Source organism: Petromyzon marinus, chromosome 15 (genome assembly GCF_048934315.1).
Source record: "Petromyzon marinus isolate PM22_M1 ecotype Great Lakes invasive population chromosome 15, UKy_Petmar_22M1.pri1.0, whole genome shotgun sequence".
Lineage (NCBI taxonomy): Eukaryota > Metazoa > Chordata > Hyperoartia > Petromyzontiformes > Petromyzontidae > Petromyzon > Petromyzon marinus.
In genome coordinates this window covers 11,161,358-11,183,828 of record NC_133681.1, presented here as the reverse complement: position 1 = coordinate 11,183,828, position 22,471 = coordinate 11,161,358, and the positions used below count along the sequence as shown (strand labels likewise).

At 41.3% G+C, this 22,471-nt stretch overlaps 1 protein-coding gene across 1 annotated transcript in view; it reads right to left on the bottom strand.

The window, feature by feature from the left end:
- Positions 1–22,471, bottom strand: part of LOC116942657 (stromal membrane-associated protein 1-like) — a 149,439-nt gene that overhangs the window by 10,534 nt on the left and 116,434 nt on the right. Inside the window, exons 7-8 of the mRNA XM_032954844.2 lie at positions 18,167–18,276; positions 455–584 (exon numbers count right to left, since the gene is read on the bottom strand). Of these exons, the coding sequence (XP_032810735.1) occupies positions 455–584; positions 18,167–18,276 (240 nt within the window). The remainder of the gene's footprint in view (positions 1–454; positions 585–18,166; positions 18,277–22,471) is intronic.

Genomic DNA, 22,471 nt, shown 5'->3' with positions numbered 1-22,471 from the left:
AAGTGCAATGTTTTTACTGTGAATTGTAAATCGTAGTTTAGTGTTTTGCTAATAGTTATTCCATGGTAATTAAATCTAAGAGTATAGGATTCATTAAATGTAGCATGTCAATGTTTAAAAAAATAATTGTATATTGGACAATCCGAAGCGTCATAAATCCCTTGCCCTTATTTCGTTTGACTTCGAGACATTTTCATCATTATCAGCCATGATCAACCAACTGTTGGATCAAGACCTCCGCAGGCCACTGGCGCTTCCCACTGCACACCCAACAGCAACAGTAGGTATTTCATTCCTCGATAAGTAAAAATTGGAGTTGACCACCGAGTGGAATTTGAACGTATGACCCCCAAACGTGAGTCAAAGCCATTATAATCAACCGACTGATTTGTAGGTGGTAAAAATAATTACTTGTAGACACTACCCAGTCATGCATGTGCATTCAACCGCTCACCCTGAGAGTTGACAGCAGCTGTGGCAGGCGGCGGGGGTTGCGACGCGTACAGCGATAGGATGGAGTCTTTGCTCAGCTGGCGCTTCAATGCATCGTCGGCACTTGATGCCGGGCTAGCGTCTGCTTCCGCCTGCACACGGAGGGGTTATTCGGCGAGCTTCTCATAGAGCCAGTTTGCATGGAGTAATGTGCATGAAATTTCAAGGAAAATGATAAAATTGCACTTGTCTGGTGTGGAGTGGATGATAAATAATAACTTCAACCTGTAACGCGAACAGTATTCGTTCACTCTCGTAGAGAAAGAACGACTCAGGGACACAAGGAATCTCACACACAAGCAGGAAGGCAGCCACGCAATCAGCCGCCACCAACAACTGCCAAAGTTCTGCGGGCCTGTATATATATAAAGGTGTTTTAAGATAATTAATGTGACCCTTGCTTGGGGGTCTCAGCAACAGGTCATTGTGTACCATTAAAATCAAATCGTTAAATCAATTGCAAAAAATATATATCTGAAGTCACCCAGATCTCTCATGCAACAGGTATCATGGATCTCAAAGGACTCTTTATCTGGTTTAATTGAAACATAATCAGTCAACTCTAAGACGATATACATTACTGTATTCTCGAATTATGTTATAGAAATTGGTATTTTTTGTTTTCCTTTCCTTTGTCAATTCATTAAATTCGAGACCCTCCCCCACACCATGTTAGTTGTGGAGGTCGTGTGCCAATACTTCACCAGGCTGGTCACTATGGGTTGATGTGATGGGGGTGCAGATGGTAGGGGGTGGGGCGGATGATAGGGGGTGCTCCCAGGAAAGGTTCAGACTTCACTCGCCGCCGACACCAGGTTCACAGTGGAAGTGCACTAACCACTGTGCCACCACTCTCCCCGATAGCCTTATAGCACTGTACAAGTGGATCTATTATTTAATTTAACGTTATAATTGTTTGTGTTACAATAAGATCATCATTATAAGCACATTTACCACTGCCATGTTTGTCATCTCCTACCCTGTAACCAGTCCCCCCCCCCATCAATCTACAATCATCACCATCAACCATACATAAATATTAAAAAATAAAACCCAGCAAAAAAAACTACTTAACATGCTATGGAGAAAATCACACGAGCGAACGTATAATTATAAACGCCTGAACTCCTCAACCATGAGCTGTTGCTCATTTTGGGTTATGCATACTGTATATAATTATGAATATGGATTTAATGAGCTCTATACATTTGTGTGCGTGTGTGTGCTTGGAATCGTTTGGTCGACATGCATCACTGCCTTCTTGGAAAGCTAATATAAAGAAGCGCTCGGAGAAAATGTGACGATTATCTTTGCACGAGGAACCTCGCGTGTGTGTGTGCGTTTTATCCTTTCACGTGCCAGGAGCATAGCAAGTAGCGCACGCCAGCTTTGAATCGCGGGAAAATTTCAATGCAGCGTGCTCCCCCCTCCCCCCTCCGGGGTTTGCGAAGAAAACATGCGAAGTAAAGAGGAAAATAAATAAACAAGCACCGTGCATTTAATTCAATACGTGTTGGCATTGGGTTACATTCCCCTCGTGTCTAGTGAAAACCTTCCCAACGTCAACTAAGATCTGTACTGCCAAACATATGTACTGTCGTCGCAGGACGCCCATGAGCCTAACAGTGCATTGGGCCCTTCCTGCTGAAATAGATACAATATAAATCTAACTCGGCTTGATAGGAAAACCTGATTGATGCCTTCCCCCTGGTCACCTCAATTTACTTGCCCAACGCAGCCGAAACTTAGTACAAGATTACAGGCAAACGGAGCTTGCTTCGTGGACGCGTGGCGAGTGGTGGTGGTGATGGGCCACGGTTTGGGGAGAATGTAGCGTCTGTTTCAGGGTCGCTGTAGATTGCATCACCGCACATACGGCAGCACGAACAGGCGTGCGCGTGTGTTCGTCTCACAAGTTGCACGCATTTGCTCTGGCAGCGGGAGTTAAGCTAACCGCACGGCATAGTGAGTAGGGCCGTATATCTATGTCATGGTCACGTAGAGGAGACTTTCCTGGATTTGCTGCTGCACAGTAACTAAAAACGTGCACACTCCCCTCGTAGAGACAAGTGAAAATGTCAATACGGTGTGTGCTAAATAAGCGACCATTACGTTGTGAACTGATGGTCGTTTTTAATAAAGAGCAAACACAATGATGGAAGTGTGTGTGTGAGCTTGTGTGCATTACAACCGGGGAGATTTTCACAATTCATAGCCTGAAATTACAACTCTGTTTTTGGAATCTAATACGTTTCTGAGCAGGACCGTGGGATCGACATAATTGTAGAATTACGGTTTGGGCCTGGCATGGCATTCTGCATGGAGCCTAGGCAAGAGGGCAGGGACTGCGGGGTCTGGCCATCCAAAGTGGAATTTGCAATGTAAATATATAGCATCGGCTATTGGATTCAATGGCATATCTGTTTGATACGGCTGGGCTGGTATTGGCCAGGATTGTAGCCACCCAGTACTGACCAGAATCGACATTGAAGCGTATTACACAGTCATCTCAGGATGACCACCCAGCCAACCGGCACCATGCTGACGACCACTAAGAACACTGGGATCAGGGGACTACCACTGGGGTCATCAAGACTACCAGTGGAACTACTTGGACTTACTGCTACGATCACGGGGCCCACCTGCCAATGGCAAGCATGCAGAATTGGCCCGATTTCGCACATAATCCAGAGTGATATTGAATCAGGATGACCTAGGCTAAAAAGGGAACAACCAACTATCCAACCGAGTATATAGATGGGACAGCTACAAGTATATCAAGCCTTTGCTCTAGCTCTTCCATGGATCCCTGGCCGAGAATGGGTATTGGTAAAGGACTGTGCCCAGGCCAGCCTACAATAGACAGTCGAGGCCCCATGGGCCAACCCCTTCTTGCCTGAATGCCTTGCTGGAATTGAGGTGGAATCGGGCCAAGTCCACACGCTATGAATACGCAATGCATTTCTACTGCGAATCGAGCTACTGCGATTCTAGCTGCACGATTCAGCCTGAATTTCCATTCTGGCTGGCTGGACGTGGCGAAGCTGAGCCAAGCTAAGTTGTACATAGCCGTAGCTTAGCTGAGCTAGATTTGCAAATGTAAGTGATAAAGAATTAATTAAATTTCACACACTTTTCATGGCAGAATCCCTCCTAGAATCCTATTCAAATTAATGTAGATTTCAAGGTGGAATCACCCGAAGAAGAATCACAATGTCTCCAGTCATTTTATAAGGTTACTGTGGTATGGCAATAATTCAGTGCATCGTATAAGGTGTATGATAATCACATATTTTGAAAAATATCATGATGAATTTATTATGAAAGCTCGTTTCTTTTTCCCCAGTAATTGGTTGCTTAATGAATTATTTTTTAACTTTAAAGCACAACAAAGTTAGTGCTTTGCAAAATGTTTTCCAGAGTAATTGAAGGGAATGGTGGTTAAATTACCTCATCATATCCACAGTGCAGGTAAATATTTTATTACTTCCAGCATAACTCACAGCTTGTGTTGAACGCTCTATAGGTTGTAAAGTCGCAGTAATTTAAATACTCAGGGTAAGCTTTCTTTGAGCGAACTAAAGTAGAAAAACCTTTAAATAATCTTTATTTATACTGGAAGTACAGCAGAGCGCACAAATTACAAAATAAAATTATGAAATTAAATTATTGTCATGAGAAACTGATTTCGTAATCATCGTCGTATCGTGAAAATTAATATCATGCCGTGGAGGACGAGGATTATATTGTGACAAAACCCAGTGGAATCCTAGGAATTGGATATGATTCCTGCAGGAATTCCCCAGCCCTAGTACACCTTAGGCAGCTGAATTCTTGGCACACCCGGGAAAAACAATAAAACCCCATTCAGTAAGTGAAAATTCATCATTCATAAATTAAATACACAGACAGACATGAGAGTGCTTTTGGAATAGACACGGCAATAAAAATATGCACGTGCATTATCCAGGATATGGACTGCATTGCCTTCAGTTCAGGCTAGGAAGTATAACGCCATCGAAAGTTTTGAGCTTTCATTAGCAACTCAGCCCTGCGGGGTTTGGCATAACAGGTACCAAAGATGAATTCAAATGCCAGAATTGCCCGGGCAGACGAGCAATATTATCAAAGCAATTTGGATGCAAGCAGACATCCATCTTTCTTGCTCAAAGCACCCAGATCTGTGTCAAAGACAGATGGCCAATACATTTTACAATGACGGAGAAAAGTGTGCGGAGCCCACGTGGGATAGGGTCAGGAGCTCAGTAGGGGATTTTGAAATGGATAGCCTCATCATGCAGTGGAAAACGCTGGATCGTGGAAACATCGAACCCGAGTATTGACATGGATTTGAACCTTTTACACGCGATTAATTACGTTTACATTTTAAATAATGGGCATTTGTTTCCTCTGAACATTAAAGTACGATAGTCAACAAAAAGCAGTATTTTATAAATAAGCGTTTTCACTGGCATCATATTCGACGTAATAATATTAAGCAAGTATTAACCACGGAGGGTGCATCTTGAATATTACTTGATACCATGCGAACAAGTAAATAAAGGTGAGTTCAAATGTACGGTTATAAATAATGTTTGACTCAGTCCCTTCACTATCCAAAGTTTTTTAAGAATCAGAATCCTCACAGCCCTCGGAAGAACCCCCCCTCAGGGTGAGCACCGAGGGCCAGAAAGTTCCCCTCCTCCTTCGTGGTTTTTCTGTCCGCCCCTCTTCCCCAGAAACCACTGGGTGCTTTGTACCTGGCTTGTGTGCTTACCTCAATGAAAAAAAAAACCCGTTAAATAATACAAATACATAACTTTTTTAACGAGGCAACGCAGTGGTGGGGGGGGGGGTGGCGTTACATCACGCCGTGTCACGTGCTCGAACAACGTGAGCTCAACCGGGTTCTATAAAGCAGGGGGTAGAAAGCAGCAGGCTCGCTGCCCCAAAAAAAGGCCAGGGTGCCACCCGGAGGGGGTAAAGTAAGAATCATCAACGTTTTAAATATTCCACAGCACAAAGTGCATTTTACCAAGGAGAAAACCATGCACGTCGTCGTTCTCAATCAATCCGCTTTGCTTCAAAAATGAACTTGGTTACTCTACCATCGAAATCACAACTTGATGATCAACTGTTAATTCGTTCTAATTTCACTTGCAATTTATTTTTACATATTTCCTGGTTTGCTTACATATTAGTCAAATTATCAACCAACATGTACTTCATGTTTATGCAGCTAAGTTTTAGAATTTGTGCTATCATCAGCCTGGAGGTAATCTGCCCAAGTCAATTTGCAATGCAGAGAATTGAACATTCAGCTTTTGATTTTACATTCATTCATGTTTGCAATATTTTTGATTGCTCATGTGATGGTGTTTTGTTTTTAGTTTGCTTTTTTTTGTGATTTTGGGTCCAAGGACACTTTTAAAAATGAGAATGTTTAAGTATCTTGAGTCCTCACCGGTTAAACAAATAAAACTTAAAACTTTAATATAACATTTGCTAAATACATATCATCCATAGAATTATAACGTTAGAAAGTCAATGGTGGAACATGATGCACAATAATATATGTTTCAATGAGCACTTTGAATAAAAATGTATACACCCCAAATGTGTAGTTATTTTTTTATCTCAATCACCATTTTACGTCTCAAAAACAAAAGTAGTTAAAAACCTACTCGTAAGCATCAATTTTTTAAGGATAAAAAAATTCACAATAGATACCACTTGTCTGCAAGTTGGCCATGCTAATGAACGAAATCCCCCAGATATGATAAAAAAGGGAACATTTTCAATTTCCGTTATGCCATATTTCAAGGTTTTAATATTTTTGATTTCCCCACTTATAGCGCCACCTGGAGTGATAACTGTTAATTTACCTAATCTAGATTTGAAGTTTTCGTGACTGCAGGGATCCATACTCTTTGGTTCTTTCGGTAAAGTCACGTAGGTATAAAATAAAACAATATACATTATTTTATACCTACGTGACTTTACCGAAAGAACCAAAGAGTAGGTGTTAATTTACCATAATCAAAAAATAAAAAAGGCATGAACTCCAGGGTTGTGATTCTGAACAACGATAAGTCAATTGCCAGAGCACTCAATCTTCCACCTGCAGTTCCACCCAGCTTTCTTGAGTCTGTCAACCAGATGACGGATGTAATTAAACACACGTACACACATGGGGGAAGGGAACGGGAGTTTGGGAACAGGTGGTCCCGCGTCCTACGGAGGGGGTGCAGGTTAGGTCAGGATTTTCTGTTCGTGGAGTTTTTGTTCCCCTCTGTTCGCAATGGGCGGATTTTACCGGGCTCGCGTTGTGTTGCAATAAAAACAGAAAAAAACATATACACATGTACTTTACATTTAAGAGATTGGTCGGAGGACAAAGCTGGTCGGGGATAGGATTGAGGATCTATATGGGATATATAATAATACAAGTCTCAATGAGGCTCAACATTGTTTTTTTTTTAAAGGTGGCCCTGCTTGAGATGCTTTGTCAATTTATTATTGAGTATTTTAGATTGTAGCAACCACCGGATGCAAGGCTCATATTGTGATGTAAGATTTTTTTTTTAATATGCACCTAAAGTAGAACCTCGGAGATCGAATCGGTGTTCAAACGATATTTCCAAACATTTTTTGCCCCGGAAACCGAATGAAATTCGGAGATCGAACGGGCAATCGACTTGAAAGAACCTCTACGGCTGAGACGCGTATGTCCAGCGTGCATGACGCTTGCCCAGACAAAGGGGACTTCCCTTCCAAACAATAACACCACCACCTCCTCCTCCTCCTCACCACCTTCCACTAAAGCCATCAACTCTCCTTACCACAGGTAAAGTGAAGTGCAATGTTCATTTATTGCATTTATTCAATATATTTATTCATTTATTCCATATATTTATTGTGTTTCTTGTTTTTTGTATGATTTTATGCATGCAATTACTGTAAACTTCGTGTAAAAATGCTTTAAAATGAGAGAATTCTTGTGTCTGGAACCAATTAATGTCATTTACATTAAATGTTATGGGGAAAATTAATTCGATGTTCGAAAAAAATCGGTGTTCGAATGGCCTTCTGGAACGAATTAAGTTCGATCTCCGGGGTACCACTGTAGTGTGTTTCTGAGTTGAGACCCTGAGAAAGTTGTAAATATTTGACACTTATCCATGGTCACGTTAATGTATCCTCATTACTCATCATTTGGCGACACTGCGAGTCACAGGTGCAGAGCAGCGTGTGTCAATGTAGCGGCATACCTGGCCTCATCACACAGGAAGGTGTGATGAGGCCAGGTTTGTCATACGTGTTAAACACAGGAAGGTGGCACGACTTTCACAGCCCTTGTACATGGCCCCCCCCCGCCCCCCCCCCCACCCCACAGCAACCATACGCACAGCACACTCCCTGTAGAAATCCTAATTTCATACGTGTTGCGTTACTGTTTTGATAACTCTTACATGGAGATAATATAATCAGATGTGAAAACATAATCCAAATGTAATTGTCAAGGCAATTCCCACAGACACCATAATGGTCACTAAAAATGGTTTGTAATAAAAAAACAAAGTTCATGTCCATATTTTATTTTGGGTCATGTGCCCTGAGGCTTAGCTTGGACTTCGTGTCTGATGGAGGACGAAGTTAAGTTAAATGACGAGACCAGCTCCCTAACATCTGAGGTGGATGCACAATGGGTGAACATGATTAATGTTTAACGGTACATGTCTGCATGTAATACATATAGGGCAGCTTAACACAATTGCTGCAATCAAGTGCACAAACGACAGTGAGAAAGTTCGGCGATAGCTACTGCTCCTTATCAACATATAACTTATGAACTCAATACAATGGTGGAATTACCCTCTTTGCTACTTAAATGTCTTAACATCCCTGACGACTCTCATCACATTTTCAAAAGTGGCTCAACACGAATACTCAAACGTGTTTATTACAAAAAAAACCTCCCAATGCATTATATTACTTAGTTGAGTCATCAACCGTAATGATCAATTCATGCCTGAAGGAAGTCCTGCCCCACAATCTAGCTCTTACACCACAGGTGCTGATTTCATCGCTCGGTGTCCACGGTGGCTCTCCACAGTGGATGTATCAAGGGACATGTGCCTCTCTGGGGCTGCCACTCCTTTCTTAGTGTCCACCACTGGCCATCACCCCAACTCGCGATGCGTTCTGCCCAAGCACACGCTTTACTTTTGTCGGCCTTCCCTCGCACCTCCGAATAGCACGGATGGTTATGCACGGTGCGAAAAAAAGTTCAAAATCTGGTACATTAACAGTCAGCACGATGTCTCCAGCGTGCGTATGTTCTCCGTTCCACGTGCTCCTCTTGCTGTACCTCAGTGCAATTTAAAGCATTTAATTCCCCAGGCCTTTTTGAGCCCTTTTGAGATTCCATATCTTCCTTGTCAATGTCCTTGTTTGTGATGCATACGTCGCAACAGGCAATTAGCCATAATTATTCATAATAAAGGTTTTTTGGATTAGATCGCGATGTAACTCAAAAAAACCTTCATTGTGAATAATATTGGTCGCGAAAGCCTACGTGTTAAGCCATAATTATAACATCCTTTGTTAGGCAGATTGGTTTGTTGATTTGCATGATCAACTTCAGTGTTCCTAAAGCACTCCAACCTGCTCTCATGGACTGCCTGCATTAAATATTTGCAAAAAGGGATAAATAGTGCGATGTGTTTTCCGGTCATATTCTCAAACAAATATCTTCAATATTTCAGTTACATTATTTTATGTAACTATTAATGAACCGATTGCATGTCCGCCAGATTACAGGATGGAAAACACCTAGGGGTGGATCTGTGCGTTGTGTCCTCTGGGATTGTGATTCTCCCTGTAGCTTATGTAGTCACGTGAGAGGGGGACATTTTCTGGTATTGGTGGTGGAGGAGTTGATTAAAAAAATATAAAATCCAGAACTAAGTGCTGGGATGGTGGGGGGGGGTGTCATTATTCTCAATCTCTTTCCACCTGTCCTCTCCCTTCGATGCTAGTCTGTCCTTTCAGGAAGCAGTTCACTTTCCCTCTATTTCCAGTCTAGTTCTATCCTCTTAGGGAGGCTTCCAGGGAGGGGGCTGTTGAGAAAAGGATCCCATATTGCCTCGAATTCTGTCTCCTTTCCTTTTAATTTATTGCTGAAGTGTTCCCTTCGCTGCTAGGTATTTACAGCGAGTAGTATCAATGTGTCAGAGATGGGGGTTCATGGTGTTTCCAATTTCTTAGTAGATATTCCCTTGCCGTGATATTACTTGCTGACCCGCTGTACGTACTGGACATCTGTGAAAAAGAGTTTCATAGCTCATTGGATTCCTCCAGTTTAAATAATATATTGATGGCCTGGAGTAGGGTATGCTCCGGCTCCGATATTCTGGGGGGTTTTAAGCCCCAGAAGGAGAAATAGATTGAGGGTGAGATATTTGTGGAAAATATTCTGTTGAAATGCCTCGTGGTGTGAAAGTAAAATTAAATGATCTCCGGCATGACCAAATGGCGTGGAGGTATGTCTGGGTGGTATCTTTAGAGCACCTGCGGCAGTCTGGGGAAATGGTGGTGGAGAACTTTGCCCTCCTCTGGTTGGTGAGGCATGTTCTGTGCATACATTTAAATTGGATGGTTTAGAGTGGGAAGGATCGCTCACATTTATCTTGAACCAACTTTGCAGCCTTCATTTTATAGGTTATTTAACTGTTCTGCCCCACGGCAGATATGGGGGTGTGCTTACACAGGAACTTCCTGATATGGTGTTGAGTTGGTCACGTGACCAGGAAGTTATGATTTAAAGTTCTCTAAGCCACGAGGAAGGGGTGTCAGCCATTACCCAGAGTACAACATTGAGGCACAATTAGCGTTTCAGTGAAGACAGGTGCATCTGTTCATTATGGGACTTTAAGGGGCCGTCCATAATGACGTCACGCGATTTTGGACGATTTTTGATCCGCCCCCATCGTCACACGGCGTCACAAAAAGTCAGACCCCCCCTTCAAATATGACGTCACAAAAAACATGCTTCAAATCGCTTTAAACTATTGTCATTGCAGTGCGTATTTAATGTGCCGTTGCACTCTGATGTTGTAGGAGAAACATTTATTAAAAAGTCTATTTAATTAAGTAGAACGTGTTGTCTATATTTATCTAAAGTTGCGCATTTTGATGTGATGTCACATTTCTCACCCCCCCCCCCATCGTCCCACATCGTCACAAATGTCTAAGCCCCCCCCCCCCAGGTGCGTGACGTCATTTATGGACAGCCCCTAAGAAGCATTGCCTGTAAGTACTTTTATGTTCTTATAATACTGGGAATGCTGTTATAATGTTAGGATTGCTGTTATAATGCTGTAAATGCCTTTGTAATGCTGTTAAATTATTATGATAAATCAGGCCGAGTTAACAATGAAGCCTGCCACTTGCATCACTGTGAATGTTATTTGTAGTTAGATAAGTCAAGCCAGACTCATGCCCATGTAACTTGAATGCATTCTTGAGAGCAAGGATGAAGAAGTATCTCATCCACAGTTCAGTGTTATGTGCAGCACTATACATTTGGACTGCAGTATGTTGATTACACAAAGTGACCTTATTTAACACAGCAGCTTATTCTCTTGTTGTATAGCTATTCAGTGCTAATGTAGGTGCCTGGTCCATCCATGACCTATTATTGAGATTCATGTTATCTAAGACAATGTTATGATGCTGCAGTGTTCATTCATTCTATTGATATTGCAAGTATAAACAGATTATGTATTTTGTGCTGTGTTTTTCCATCAGTTTTACCGCGTTCTATTCATTAAATACATTGGAGTCAGATATTCACCATGGCTCTGAAGGTTTATTGAATGCGAGGTTAACTACTCGGATAGTGGTGCAATGCAGCGCACAGCGAGGCCGAGACATTAACCATTCCATATGGTTATTTCCAGTTGGTTGTTATACCGTCTATGTCATCAGCAAAACTTAAATGGTTAAGATTTTCCTTCATGTATGTTTACGCCTGTATTTCTGTACTTCACTTTTCCCAAATAAATCTTCTGTCACTGTGAATAAAATTGGAATAGGAATGTCTGCTTGTCTGACTCCAATGCTAATATGTACTTTGTTACTTTATGAATGAAACCCGATGTTTACTGCTTTTTTAATTTCTAAAGATATTTTATTTAGGCCTTGGTTTGTGAGAGATCGTATAACTGCATTAATTCACACTGAGTTAAATGCTTTTTTGCAGTCTACAAAGGACAGGCATAATGGTATTTGATATTCATTATTCTTTTCCAGAATCAGCTTCATGGTATGCATGTGGTCGATAGCAAGCTTAGGTGGTTGTATGGCATCTACGTTTTCCCATTATTCTGTTCCCAGTGATCTTTGTGAACAGCGTACATACGTGCGATAAGGAAATAATTGGTCTGCAATCCTTCAGGTCAGTTTTATCGCCATCTGTGAATGGCGGAAATAAAATATGGAAGCTCCTGGACCACATGGTACAAGCGTGAACATCATCAATGGTGAGATAACTATTGAAGAAAATGTTTACACAGACATAAAATACCTCGATCGTCGAATTTTACCTCAATAACTCATGCAATAATTTTTTAACAAAAAATATGCTGTGATTTTATTTTCAAAGAAAATTCTCAAAATGCTTTAATTGCAATTTTTTTTTTTTTAGGAAATATTGATTTGAAGCTTTCGTGACTGCAGGAATCCATACCTGGTTCCTATTTATCATGTAACTGTAAGATAGGAGAGCGGCCTCCTAGACGAGGGCAGGGAAGTGGCTATGTTAATGTGAGATATTAGCGTGTTAATGTGAGAGATTCGCATGTTAATGTGAAATCGAAGAGTGGTGCAATCCAAAGCGGCCTCCTAAACGAGGACACGGAAGTGGCTATGTTAATGTGAGAGAGGCATGAGTGCAACCCAACGGGTGCCTTTAGATTGCACCACTTATCGATTTTACATTAACATGCTAATCTCTCACATTAACATCATGCTAATCCCTCACATTAACATAGCCACTTCCGTGCCCTCGTTTAGGAGGCCGCTCTCCTATCTTACAGTTACATGCTAATTTCTCACATTAACATCACTAGCCCCAGCCACTTCTTTATGACCCTTGGGCTACACCCATTTCAAACCTTTTAAAACAGTCTGCCTCAGCAGCAGACCATGCTTTCCCACCTGATGACGGACGCATGTGTTGAGCTATAAAAGTCGTGATTTATTTTATTTTTAGGCAATGTTTATTAAAATGCAGTATTTGTATTCTTTAATTGCCTCACGTGATGTTATTCATTTGTGTTCAGGCTTCATTCACACTGTCATTGCTTATCAAATGAATTGTGTATTAATATTTGTACTATTTTAACTGTAACTATTTTTTTACAATTTTATATTACCAGGTAACGTTTCTGAAGCGACCTGGCCACAAAATGACCACGTGGAAATTTAAAGCAACCAAATACTCTAAAAGCACGTTTCCAAATGTAGAGGGAAAAACCAGAGGACCTAGAGAAAAATCCACGCGATCACAGGGAGAGAGACACGCAAACTCCAAATATGCAGGCGTCAGGATTGGGATCGAACCAGGCGAGGTAGTTAACATCTCACCACCGTGCAACCATTATTATATACAATTCCTCGACTATGACAATTACCTGACCTTCCTTGAAATGGCGGATGCTGCATCTCAATGAGCTCTCTGTTGCAAGTAAACATATTAATTTACATGATTTTGTCAGTAAAACATGTTCTGTGAAAAAGGCCTAAAGTGTCTCTTATCTCCACACGAGTACTGAGTGGTGTTGGTATTCATTGGTAGACCTCGTCCAATGGTGAAAATTGCACACTCCTATGACAGGGGCCAGTATATAGATAGGATACATTTTAATTATCACCATAGCCAAAGAAGAACTGTGCTGAGTTGCTGCCCTACCAATATCCAGCGAAGGAGTGACATTGAGGGATGGCTTGCCCTTGCCCTGTGCTTCTGACTCAACCATGGCTATTTTTCACGGGCCACCCGATGTGATGAGTGGCAACATCCGACGGTTCTCGAGATGAGATTTAGAATGCACCCTTAACAAGGGAAAGGGAAAAAAAACCCGCCTGCAGCCTCCCATTTATCCAATGGCAGATTTCATGCCCCAGTTCATGTTCAAGATTGGCAAATTTTGAGTAACAAAAACGTACAGAGAAAAAGTCTTGGGTCACCCAAACCGCAAAGTTGAGCACAAACTGTGAAGTATCCTTTCGAGTGCAGGTCTAACCAACAGAGGTCTGCGTAAGTTTAAAGTGCATCTTTGTACTTGTTTATCTGTTTTTATTATTAAGGCAACACGTGGGTCTGTTACAGCAAGTTTTGACGTGTCCATGAACCATCAATATAGGCTAAACCGGATCTGAAAAGCAGGGGTAGAAAGATTGGGAGCAGGCCCGCTACCTTTGTACTTGTTTATTTGCTGAGATGCTTACCTGAAGAAACTCACTGGGATTAAGACAATGTCTCAGAGGATAACCACCAACACCAATGTTGTAAATAACGTATTTGTACAAACAGTGACATAACATTGATGTCCATTATGTACCAATTACTTAACCACATAATAGGTAAGGGTCCGGTCCTGTAATTGCTTCCTCACACCACTGCTGGTAGAAGAGTGTCTACTCGAAAAAGCCCAAGAGTCCGTCAGGAGTATTGTGGTCTAATTTTCCACCCTTGCCAGACGTCTTGGAAAATGGTGGGAGTATCCACACTTTACAACCACCACATGCGACGAGCTGATCGAATGTGGTCAATCCATGAATACTGCCGGGTGGACAGAGGAGGGAGGTGTGGGGGTGAGTTTAAGAAAATTGCTCCATTGTTTGAAATGTCAAGTCGGAAGATCAAACAAGGAACATCTGGATTACAGGTTCAGTTTGCTAACCATTGCATCAAAGCAGCATTTAACAAGGTTAGGGGTTTTGAATCGATTTTTTTGCAAGAAAGAAAAGAGTAATCATAGGGATACAGTGACATTTGTAATTCATGTCTGTGGCTTTGGGCGATTTAATATTTATAATTTGGGAAATTAAATCAGAAAAAAACAAGGCCCTGCTCTTGTGAATGCTTCCACAGGTTCTTCATTGATTTCAATAGTCATCAGCATGCTTACTAATTCCAAAAGGAAATTAATTTGTGGATATGGAATTAGAAATCACGGATTACATATGGAGTGGCGTGAATAGTATCTCCGTGGTGTAGCGCAAGTATCGAGAGAAGGGTGGTACTGTAGGTGTGGAGTCTCTCTAGCACCGGGATGACTACGGAACGGAAGTGCCCCTAGAGGGCATGGTCTAGGTGACAGCGAGAAAGAGGTCGGGTGAGGACATGGTAGTCTGGGTGAACCCGAGACAGCACGTGACCGGATGAAGTAGTAACGAGGGCCAAAGAGGAGGCAAGAGAGACACGTGATGTGGGCCCAGTCTCCGAGAAGGATCTGTAAGGGGGCATGGCTAAGGGTGGAGCCTGGCCACGCCGCAGCCCATAAAGGCCGAGTCCTGAGAGCGATCTTGGCTGTTCGTCTCTGGGAATGGAATCGGCCGGCTATGTCTTCAGTCTTCGGGCTTCACAAACGGCATCGTGGACCAGGCAGGGAGTTAGCTGACCTGGTCCGAGTATATAGTTATCCCGTTGAGTGGTGACGTAGTTAACCGTGGTGGTTACCACCCTAAGTCATTATCCCGTCGAGTGGTGATGTAGTTATGCGTGGTCATTACCACCCTATATTGTTATCCCGTTCAGTGGTTATATGGTTACCCCGTTGTATTAAAAATAAACGTGTTGCCTCCAAGTTCGAGTGTGCGCCTCTGTGGAGCCCACTACACATACAAACAGGCTTCATGGCAAGCGTGCTAAAAACAGTCCCTCTGGCCACTTAACACAAAACAAAACTACATCCTGCGCACACGTATCACCTCGCATATTGATTAATACATTTCCATCCAAAAATAAACCGCGTTACTAACGAAATAAAATGCAAAACACTGTCAGGAGTGCATACAATGGAATCACACCTACTGTGCCCCTTTTGTTTAAACGACCGAACAACACAAGGTAAGCAATTTTGGCCCCCCAAACAGCGCTGGCACGAACATGCATCGAAGCCAATTTGTATGACCCAAGCAATTTCAAAGCAGCTGTGCTAAGTAACAATCTGCTGCGTAAAGAAATACACGGGCAACAGGGGGGCATGGCGAGCCCTTTGAGCACATGTGCGACTTGTTACTTTGTGCGTCTCGTTTAAGCATTTTTTTTATTTAAACTAAATTATTATTTTAGCAAGTAAGGCCCACTGAACTATATAGCTCTTTTTCAGAAGCGACCTGGCCACAAATGACAGCTCAACGAGGTGGCTTATCATGTGGAAATGTACAGCAACCTGATACTCGAAACGCATGTTAATTCTACATGTGGAGGGGAAAACCGGGGAGACCCGGAGGAAAATCCACACCACCACGGAGAGAGAGACACATGCAAACCCCAAATATACAGGCACTGTCACAGGGTCGCGACTGAACCCACGACCTCCTGCATACCAGGCGAGGTAGTTAACATCTTGCCACCATGGCGACCTGTGTGACAAGCCGAGCGTATTGTCAGATCAGCAAGGCAGTGGCTCTTGCTGTGTGTTGATGGCCTGTTTATCAGCGGCTTAGAATGCAGTGCATGGAACCAAACAAATTCAGTGGCAGCACATGCATTGGAGCGCACAGTTCTGAGAGGCGTTCCGTGTGAATTTACAAAAACCTTCAGTAATTTTTCTAATCAGGTAAACGTGCATACAAAAATATTATTTTTGCGAGGGAAATGTAATTATGACTTCTTCATTGAATTATTCACGTAATATATTATATCAGTTCTCTTTTAAAAAATAAACATTAAAACCCTTATTCTTAGTTTTTTCGGTAAAGTCACGTTGAAGAGAAACAACAAAATAACAAAATATATATAAAACAATAAAAAATTCTCACGACGTGACTTTACCGAAAAACGACGTGACTTTACCGAAAAAACTAAGAATATGAATTACTGCAGTCACGAAAGCTTTAAATCAAAATTAAAACCCTTAGTTAAGTAGGGACAGGTGTTACACATTTGTTACAATGAGTTTTTAACAGTAATTTTCAGAATCGGACATCGCGCTACGGCAAGAGTGTACAAATTGTCCTACCGAAAGGAAACGTTCACATCGCAGGGTCTAAATGGAAATTTTACAGTCGGTGGCATGCTTGTAAATGTCACACAAAGGCTACAGGCAGCTGTGAAAAGATAAATTGCTGACTTCATGCAAATCAGCCCAACAGTAAGGGCGTTGACCGTGAACTATTTCAGTTTTCCCTTGTACAGTTGTCTACGATTCTGTTCGCATTTCCCTCCAATTCCCCTCCCACTTCCAAGACTGTGCTTTAAAAGCAGCTGGTAAATAGTCATTGACAATGTCCCTCATGTCTTACGACAGATAGATTCACAGTGGTTCGCTATCCACTGGTATTAAGGTGAATTCCGAACAAGGCCATGCCGATCAACATTATTATTTACTTAAAAGTACAATCAAAGATACTCATGCAATTGTATTCTGTATTGTTTGTCCTTGATTTGTGTATATATGTGCCTATATAAGGACAGTTACGAATAATAAATCATACATGTAGCAATAAATCTGCATTTCCATGAGCTTCACAACCTGAGTAGCTGTTTTGGGAGGACGTTTATATATTTTTGGGCAACTCAAGCTGGCCACTAATTTGGCCTGGAGTCCAAGTTGTGGTTTCCAAATACGAACCCACAACTTTCAACAAGCTATATCGTTAGTACATTTGGTATTCGTGCCATTATTATGTTTCATATAGTTTGTAGTGGTTTCACAATCGAGAATTTTGTGAGTGCATTTTAAAACATGGCATGTTTTAATGACAATGCAAAACCCTACAAACCTAACTCAAAGTGTTAAACCATGATGCTTGATATTACCATGAACTCATATATCATAATTTATCGAATTTACCATAAGCTTGCTGTTATCATTAACCAACTATACCTACTTTTAGCAAAAGCCTGCAGCCACTTAGACTTATTTAAACAATACACATGGAGATAGAACAGATATGCAATATCACGATTATGTCATAATCCAAAATACTCGCATTAATCCATAAGCAATAGCGTTAACAATCTAAAAACAAAATCTGTATCCAATTCATGTTCTGGAAGCGTAGAAGATCAACTATCATCATGATTGGGTTATCACAACCCCGAGAGAATGGTCATACAAAAATATATATCTTGATTTGAAGCTTTCGTGACTGCAGGAATCCATACTCTTTGGTTCTTTCGGTAAAGTCACGTAGATAGAAAAAATAATAATAATAGATCACGACGTTTCAATCACAACAACAAGCGACCTGAAGACGGTCGCTTGTTGTTACAATCCAAACGTCGTGATCTATTATTATTATTTTCTACCTACGTGACTTTACCGAAATAACCAAAGGGTATAAAACATATACATCATTCCGCGAAGTTGCACCTGCCAATTCATCACACTTGCGTAACACATTCACAACACAGTGCCACGTGTGACCTCCGTACCTGTGTGGATTGCGGCAGGGGATTTGAAACCATTGGCCCAAAAATGTCCTGATCTTCACTGGCAGGCACTGCAGACTGAGCATCACCATTGCTGGCAGCGGTTGGCGACTCTGAAACAACATCATATTTTCAGACAGACATAGCCACCATAGAACATTTCAAATGTTTCTCACGAGCCCATATGCACCACATTTCCCTGCCTGTGTAAGATTTGAAAGAAATACATAACATGCCCCCCACGAAAAAAATGCAAAAAAGTTGTAATTGCTGGTGCACTTAAGAGCTTCCCATAATGATCATAATTTTCAGAAATTACGCTCACAACTCACGGCTATTTTTTTCATGTTAAATTAGTAATCCAATTTTCCAGGACATGTTAATGTAAAGGCCTCTTTGTGTCAATACACTCTCTATAATGATCTTAAATTATGGCAGTGAAGGCCTATTTAAAATAAATGTAATGTTGTTTAATTTCAGAGCGTCGAGATGAGGCACACTATGTATTCATCAGACAATAAACATAGTTGGATCACTGTACATATCTACCAGTTACATTCAAACATACACAATAATTGTTTTTTTCAGCAGACTGAACCACTGGTGGAGCCGGTGGGGGGGGCACGTGCCCTCCCAATGATGAGATCGAAATCCCACATTTCCATCGGATAATTGGGGTTTATTAGTAATAAATCGGAATTTTGCGACCCCCACTGCCACTGTGTAACATATTATTACGTGCCAGGGACTCTATGAGATGATAGGACGATAGTCTGAGTCCATAATTGGCAATAAGTAACCGCAAAGCAGTTAAAAGTGACTCACAGAATTGTGCGCAGTTGCGTATACAGGACACGACTTCCCTGAAGGCAAACACCTTCAGCGAGCGCGATGGCGATCACACAACGTGGTTCGAATTCGACCCTCGATCGATGGCTGCGCCATCGCCGCACACGTGTCGAATAAAAAGCAAGGGACAAGTGCTTACTTACTAACAACTCCTCTATCATTTTTAATTGCTGGAGGGGTTGCCCCCCCATACCTGAAAACCCTGGCTCCGCCATTGGACTGAACACGCTGCTAAATATATTAAATGTAGTGACAATCTTGATTAGTACAAAAAAAACGTGGATCCCAACTGCCTGACATTTTAAGCAAACTTTAATTTAATTCGGTCGAAATTAATTGAAGAAAAAAATGTTTGGTGCAGCGTTTTATATTTCTTCACAGACAATATCAAATAGATTAATCACTTAAAATGTACGAACAAAAATAGCGTTTCCACTAAATGCACTAGGTGATTCAGGAATACCAAGGTAGTGACAGAGAGCTTTAGACAGTAGGAGTCAGGAAGTTGGAATCTCTCTTCTTTGATGAATTCAGAGGCTTTGCTGTCAAGATGACCAAAAGATTAAGAGCTTTACCTTAGCCCTTCAGAGCACATGTTAACCCCAAATTAAGTAGAGAAGCACTTTTATTTCAGCCAGATTTGATGCCCTACTGTCAATACTGATCATTATGACTCGCTGTCCAGTGGCTGCAGTGTTGAGCAAAGCATACTTAAGTCAGAGTAGAGACAGACTGAATGTAATTCTTGGTAAACATGCTGTAAACGCTTGTGCAAACATAAGGGCTTAATATTATCTCCAGCTGATAGTGAGCAGTGATGTAAGTGTATTGATGTATGTTGAATAGAAGATGACAATGGGGGGTTACATTTTGAGTACCATATGCAAATTTGCAGAGAGAATGGCCCTGAGGCCCAATTGGAGTGAGCAATACATACAGGGGATCTGAATAACTTTTATTAAAATCTATCGGGCAAAGTTACCGTGTATACGTAACCAGAACCAACACTTACTATTATATCTCAAAGAAATGCACATTGTAACCACAAAATACATGATCTGTGAGTAATACGTGGCAAGTGTTGAAACATAGAAGATGGAATATTTTTGGACCAGGCATAATGTCTCTTAAAATCGCATATACATGCTTAGATATTAAGGTTTTAGAAGCTTCTACTAGTCTCTACTTACTGCAAATGGAACTAAACTTGAGCAGCTGAATTGAGGTAGAATGGTGACCATAAAGGTTATATTTCACTGCTTCAATGTCACGACAATTACTGCACTGAATTCCTGAAAGGAAATGTTATATTGAGTGTGCATAACACATGATAAATTGCCATTCACTGACAGCAATCATTCAACACAAAGGAGGTTTCCAATGTAAACAATATATAAACAGCATGTTACTCCGTGATAGCAGCTGTCAAAGCTAACTGATGAATACCATTATTCTGGCTTAAATGCTGGTTAAATAAAGGAACCTGAAAATAACCAAAATGAATGTAATGCTGCATACGCCATTCTGCCTACTCACGTTTAAACCAAGCCTTGACGTTTACAAATGGAATTTCTCTGGCTTTGTTGGAAAAAAATCAAAATGAAATGCCCGAGCTCTGCTACAAAAGCAGAATGACTGCATGGAACCGCTATTGTCAGTACTTTACACACACACACACAATCTGTAAAATAGATGAGCACATTTGCAGAGTGGGAGCACAATTCCGATGTCGAGGCAGGAAAACTTCAGGACACAAATGACAAGTGTTCCTCTATGCGCATTAAAACGTATGTTTATGCACCTGCACACTGAAACGTCAACACAGCAATTAACAAATCATTGAGCTCAATTACGAACTTAGCTACTTATTATTCTTAGCTCTTTCGGTAAAGTCACGTTGAAGGGAAACAATAAAATATATATAAAACAACGTGACTTTACCGAACGAGCTAAGAATATGAATTACTGCAGTCACGAAAGCTTTAAATCAAAATTTAGCTACTTATTGTTCACAGTTTGTACTAAATTATACTGACTGAATGCACCAAGTATAATTCATGCATTGGTCGAAAAATGACCAACAATAATCGGTGATTCAAACTTCTTTTCGTAAGGTTTTTGCCTTTGTTTTTTTCCATCACGTTATCAAGTAAAGTATCAATTCAAAAATCTCACAGTAATTGCCTAACCAATCGAAGAAAATGGGCCATGCAAACGTAGATTTCATAGATCTCCTTCTGAGATCTCTTAAAGTCCCCCTTACTTTTTATCCAGATACTAGGGGGGTGCAATTTCTCACATGCCGTGCTGCAGTGAAACTCAGGATGCTTGGTAGTCAAAACGATATTAATCACCCGAGCTGGAATTCAGCTAACTTGCTTGAAAATTCAAATGTAATAGATTTGTTGTCAGGCAGTTATTGGTTGAATCAATGGTGGCTAAAACATGGATTCAAACCTAATGTCACGGATGTTCTGGGTGTGATTTTAACCTGAGCCCAGCCTAGAATCACATTTATATTTTCAGCGAAGCTATAATCACGAAATAATTAAATTCCCTTACTTGGAAGAATGTTTCAAAATCCCATTCCAACGAATGGATATTTTAAGATGGGAAGCATAAAAGAATCACTATTCCTCTAGGAATCATCAAGGGTGGAATTATGGGAATCGAAGATTATTCCTGCAGCATCAGCTGGCTGTATTCAGCATTGCGCAACACTCATATGGACACTCTTTGATGCTTATCAACACGGGTGTGCGCCTGCCTGTAGTCTCTAGCCAGCATCACGTGCGAAGTGATAGCCACTCACCCCCTTGTGTGCCGTGTCGGCCTTCATAGGTGCTCACTAAAACCGCTTGCCCCCAAAAGTCTGTTGAGGCTGTACGGGGGGTCTTTGTCTTCTAGCCTTGGCCAGTGCTTGTGTGGATGAGTTGTGGTCATGCAATGTGAATCGTCTACGTACACACAAACATTAATTTAGTTTTTTTCTTCTTTGGTTCTTTCGGTAAAGTCACGTAGAATGAGAATAAAATAATAAATTGATAAAATAAAATAACACAATCATATTATTCTCACGACGTTTCGGCCACAACACAAGCGGCCTTCATCAGGTGAAGGGACGAGACTGTCCACTCCAGCGCTGCCCTACCAGACAGTCTCGTCCCTTCACCTGATGAAGGCCGCTTGTGTTGTGGCCGAAACGTCGTGAGAATATTATTGTGTTATTTTATTTTATCAATTTATTATTTTATTCTCATTCTACGTGACTTTACCGAAAGAACCAAAGAAGATGAATCATTGCAGTCACGAAAGCTTTAAATCGAAAATTAATTTAGTTTTGAGCTCCCACAGGTACGTGTATTTATTTGATCTTGTCTTTGTGTACTTGTGAGTAGGACAGCATATACACAGATACATTAAACACCCCGCTCCCTCTAATTAAAATCGGAAACGATG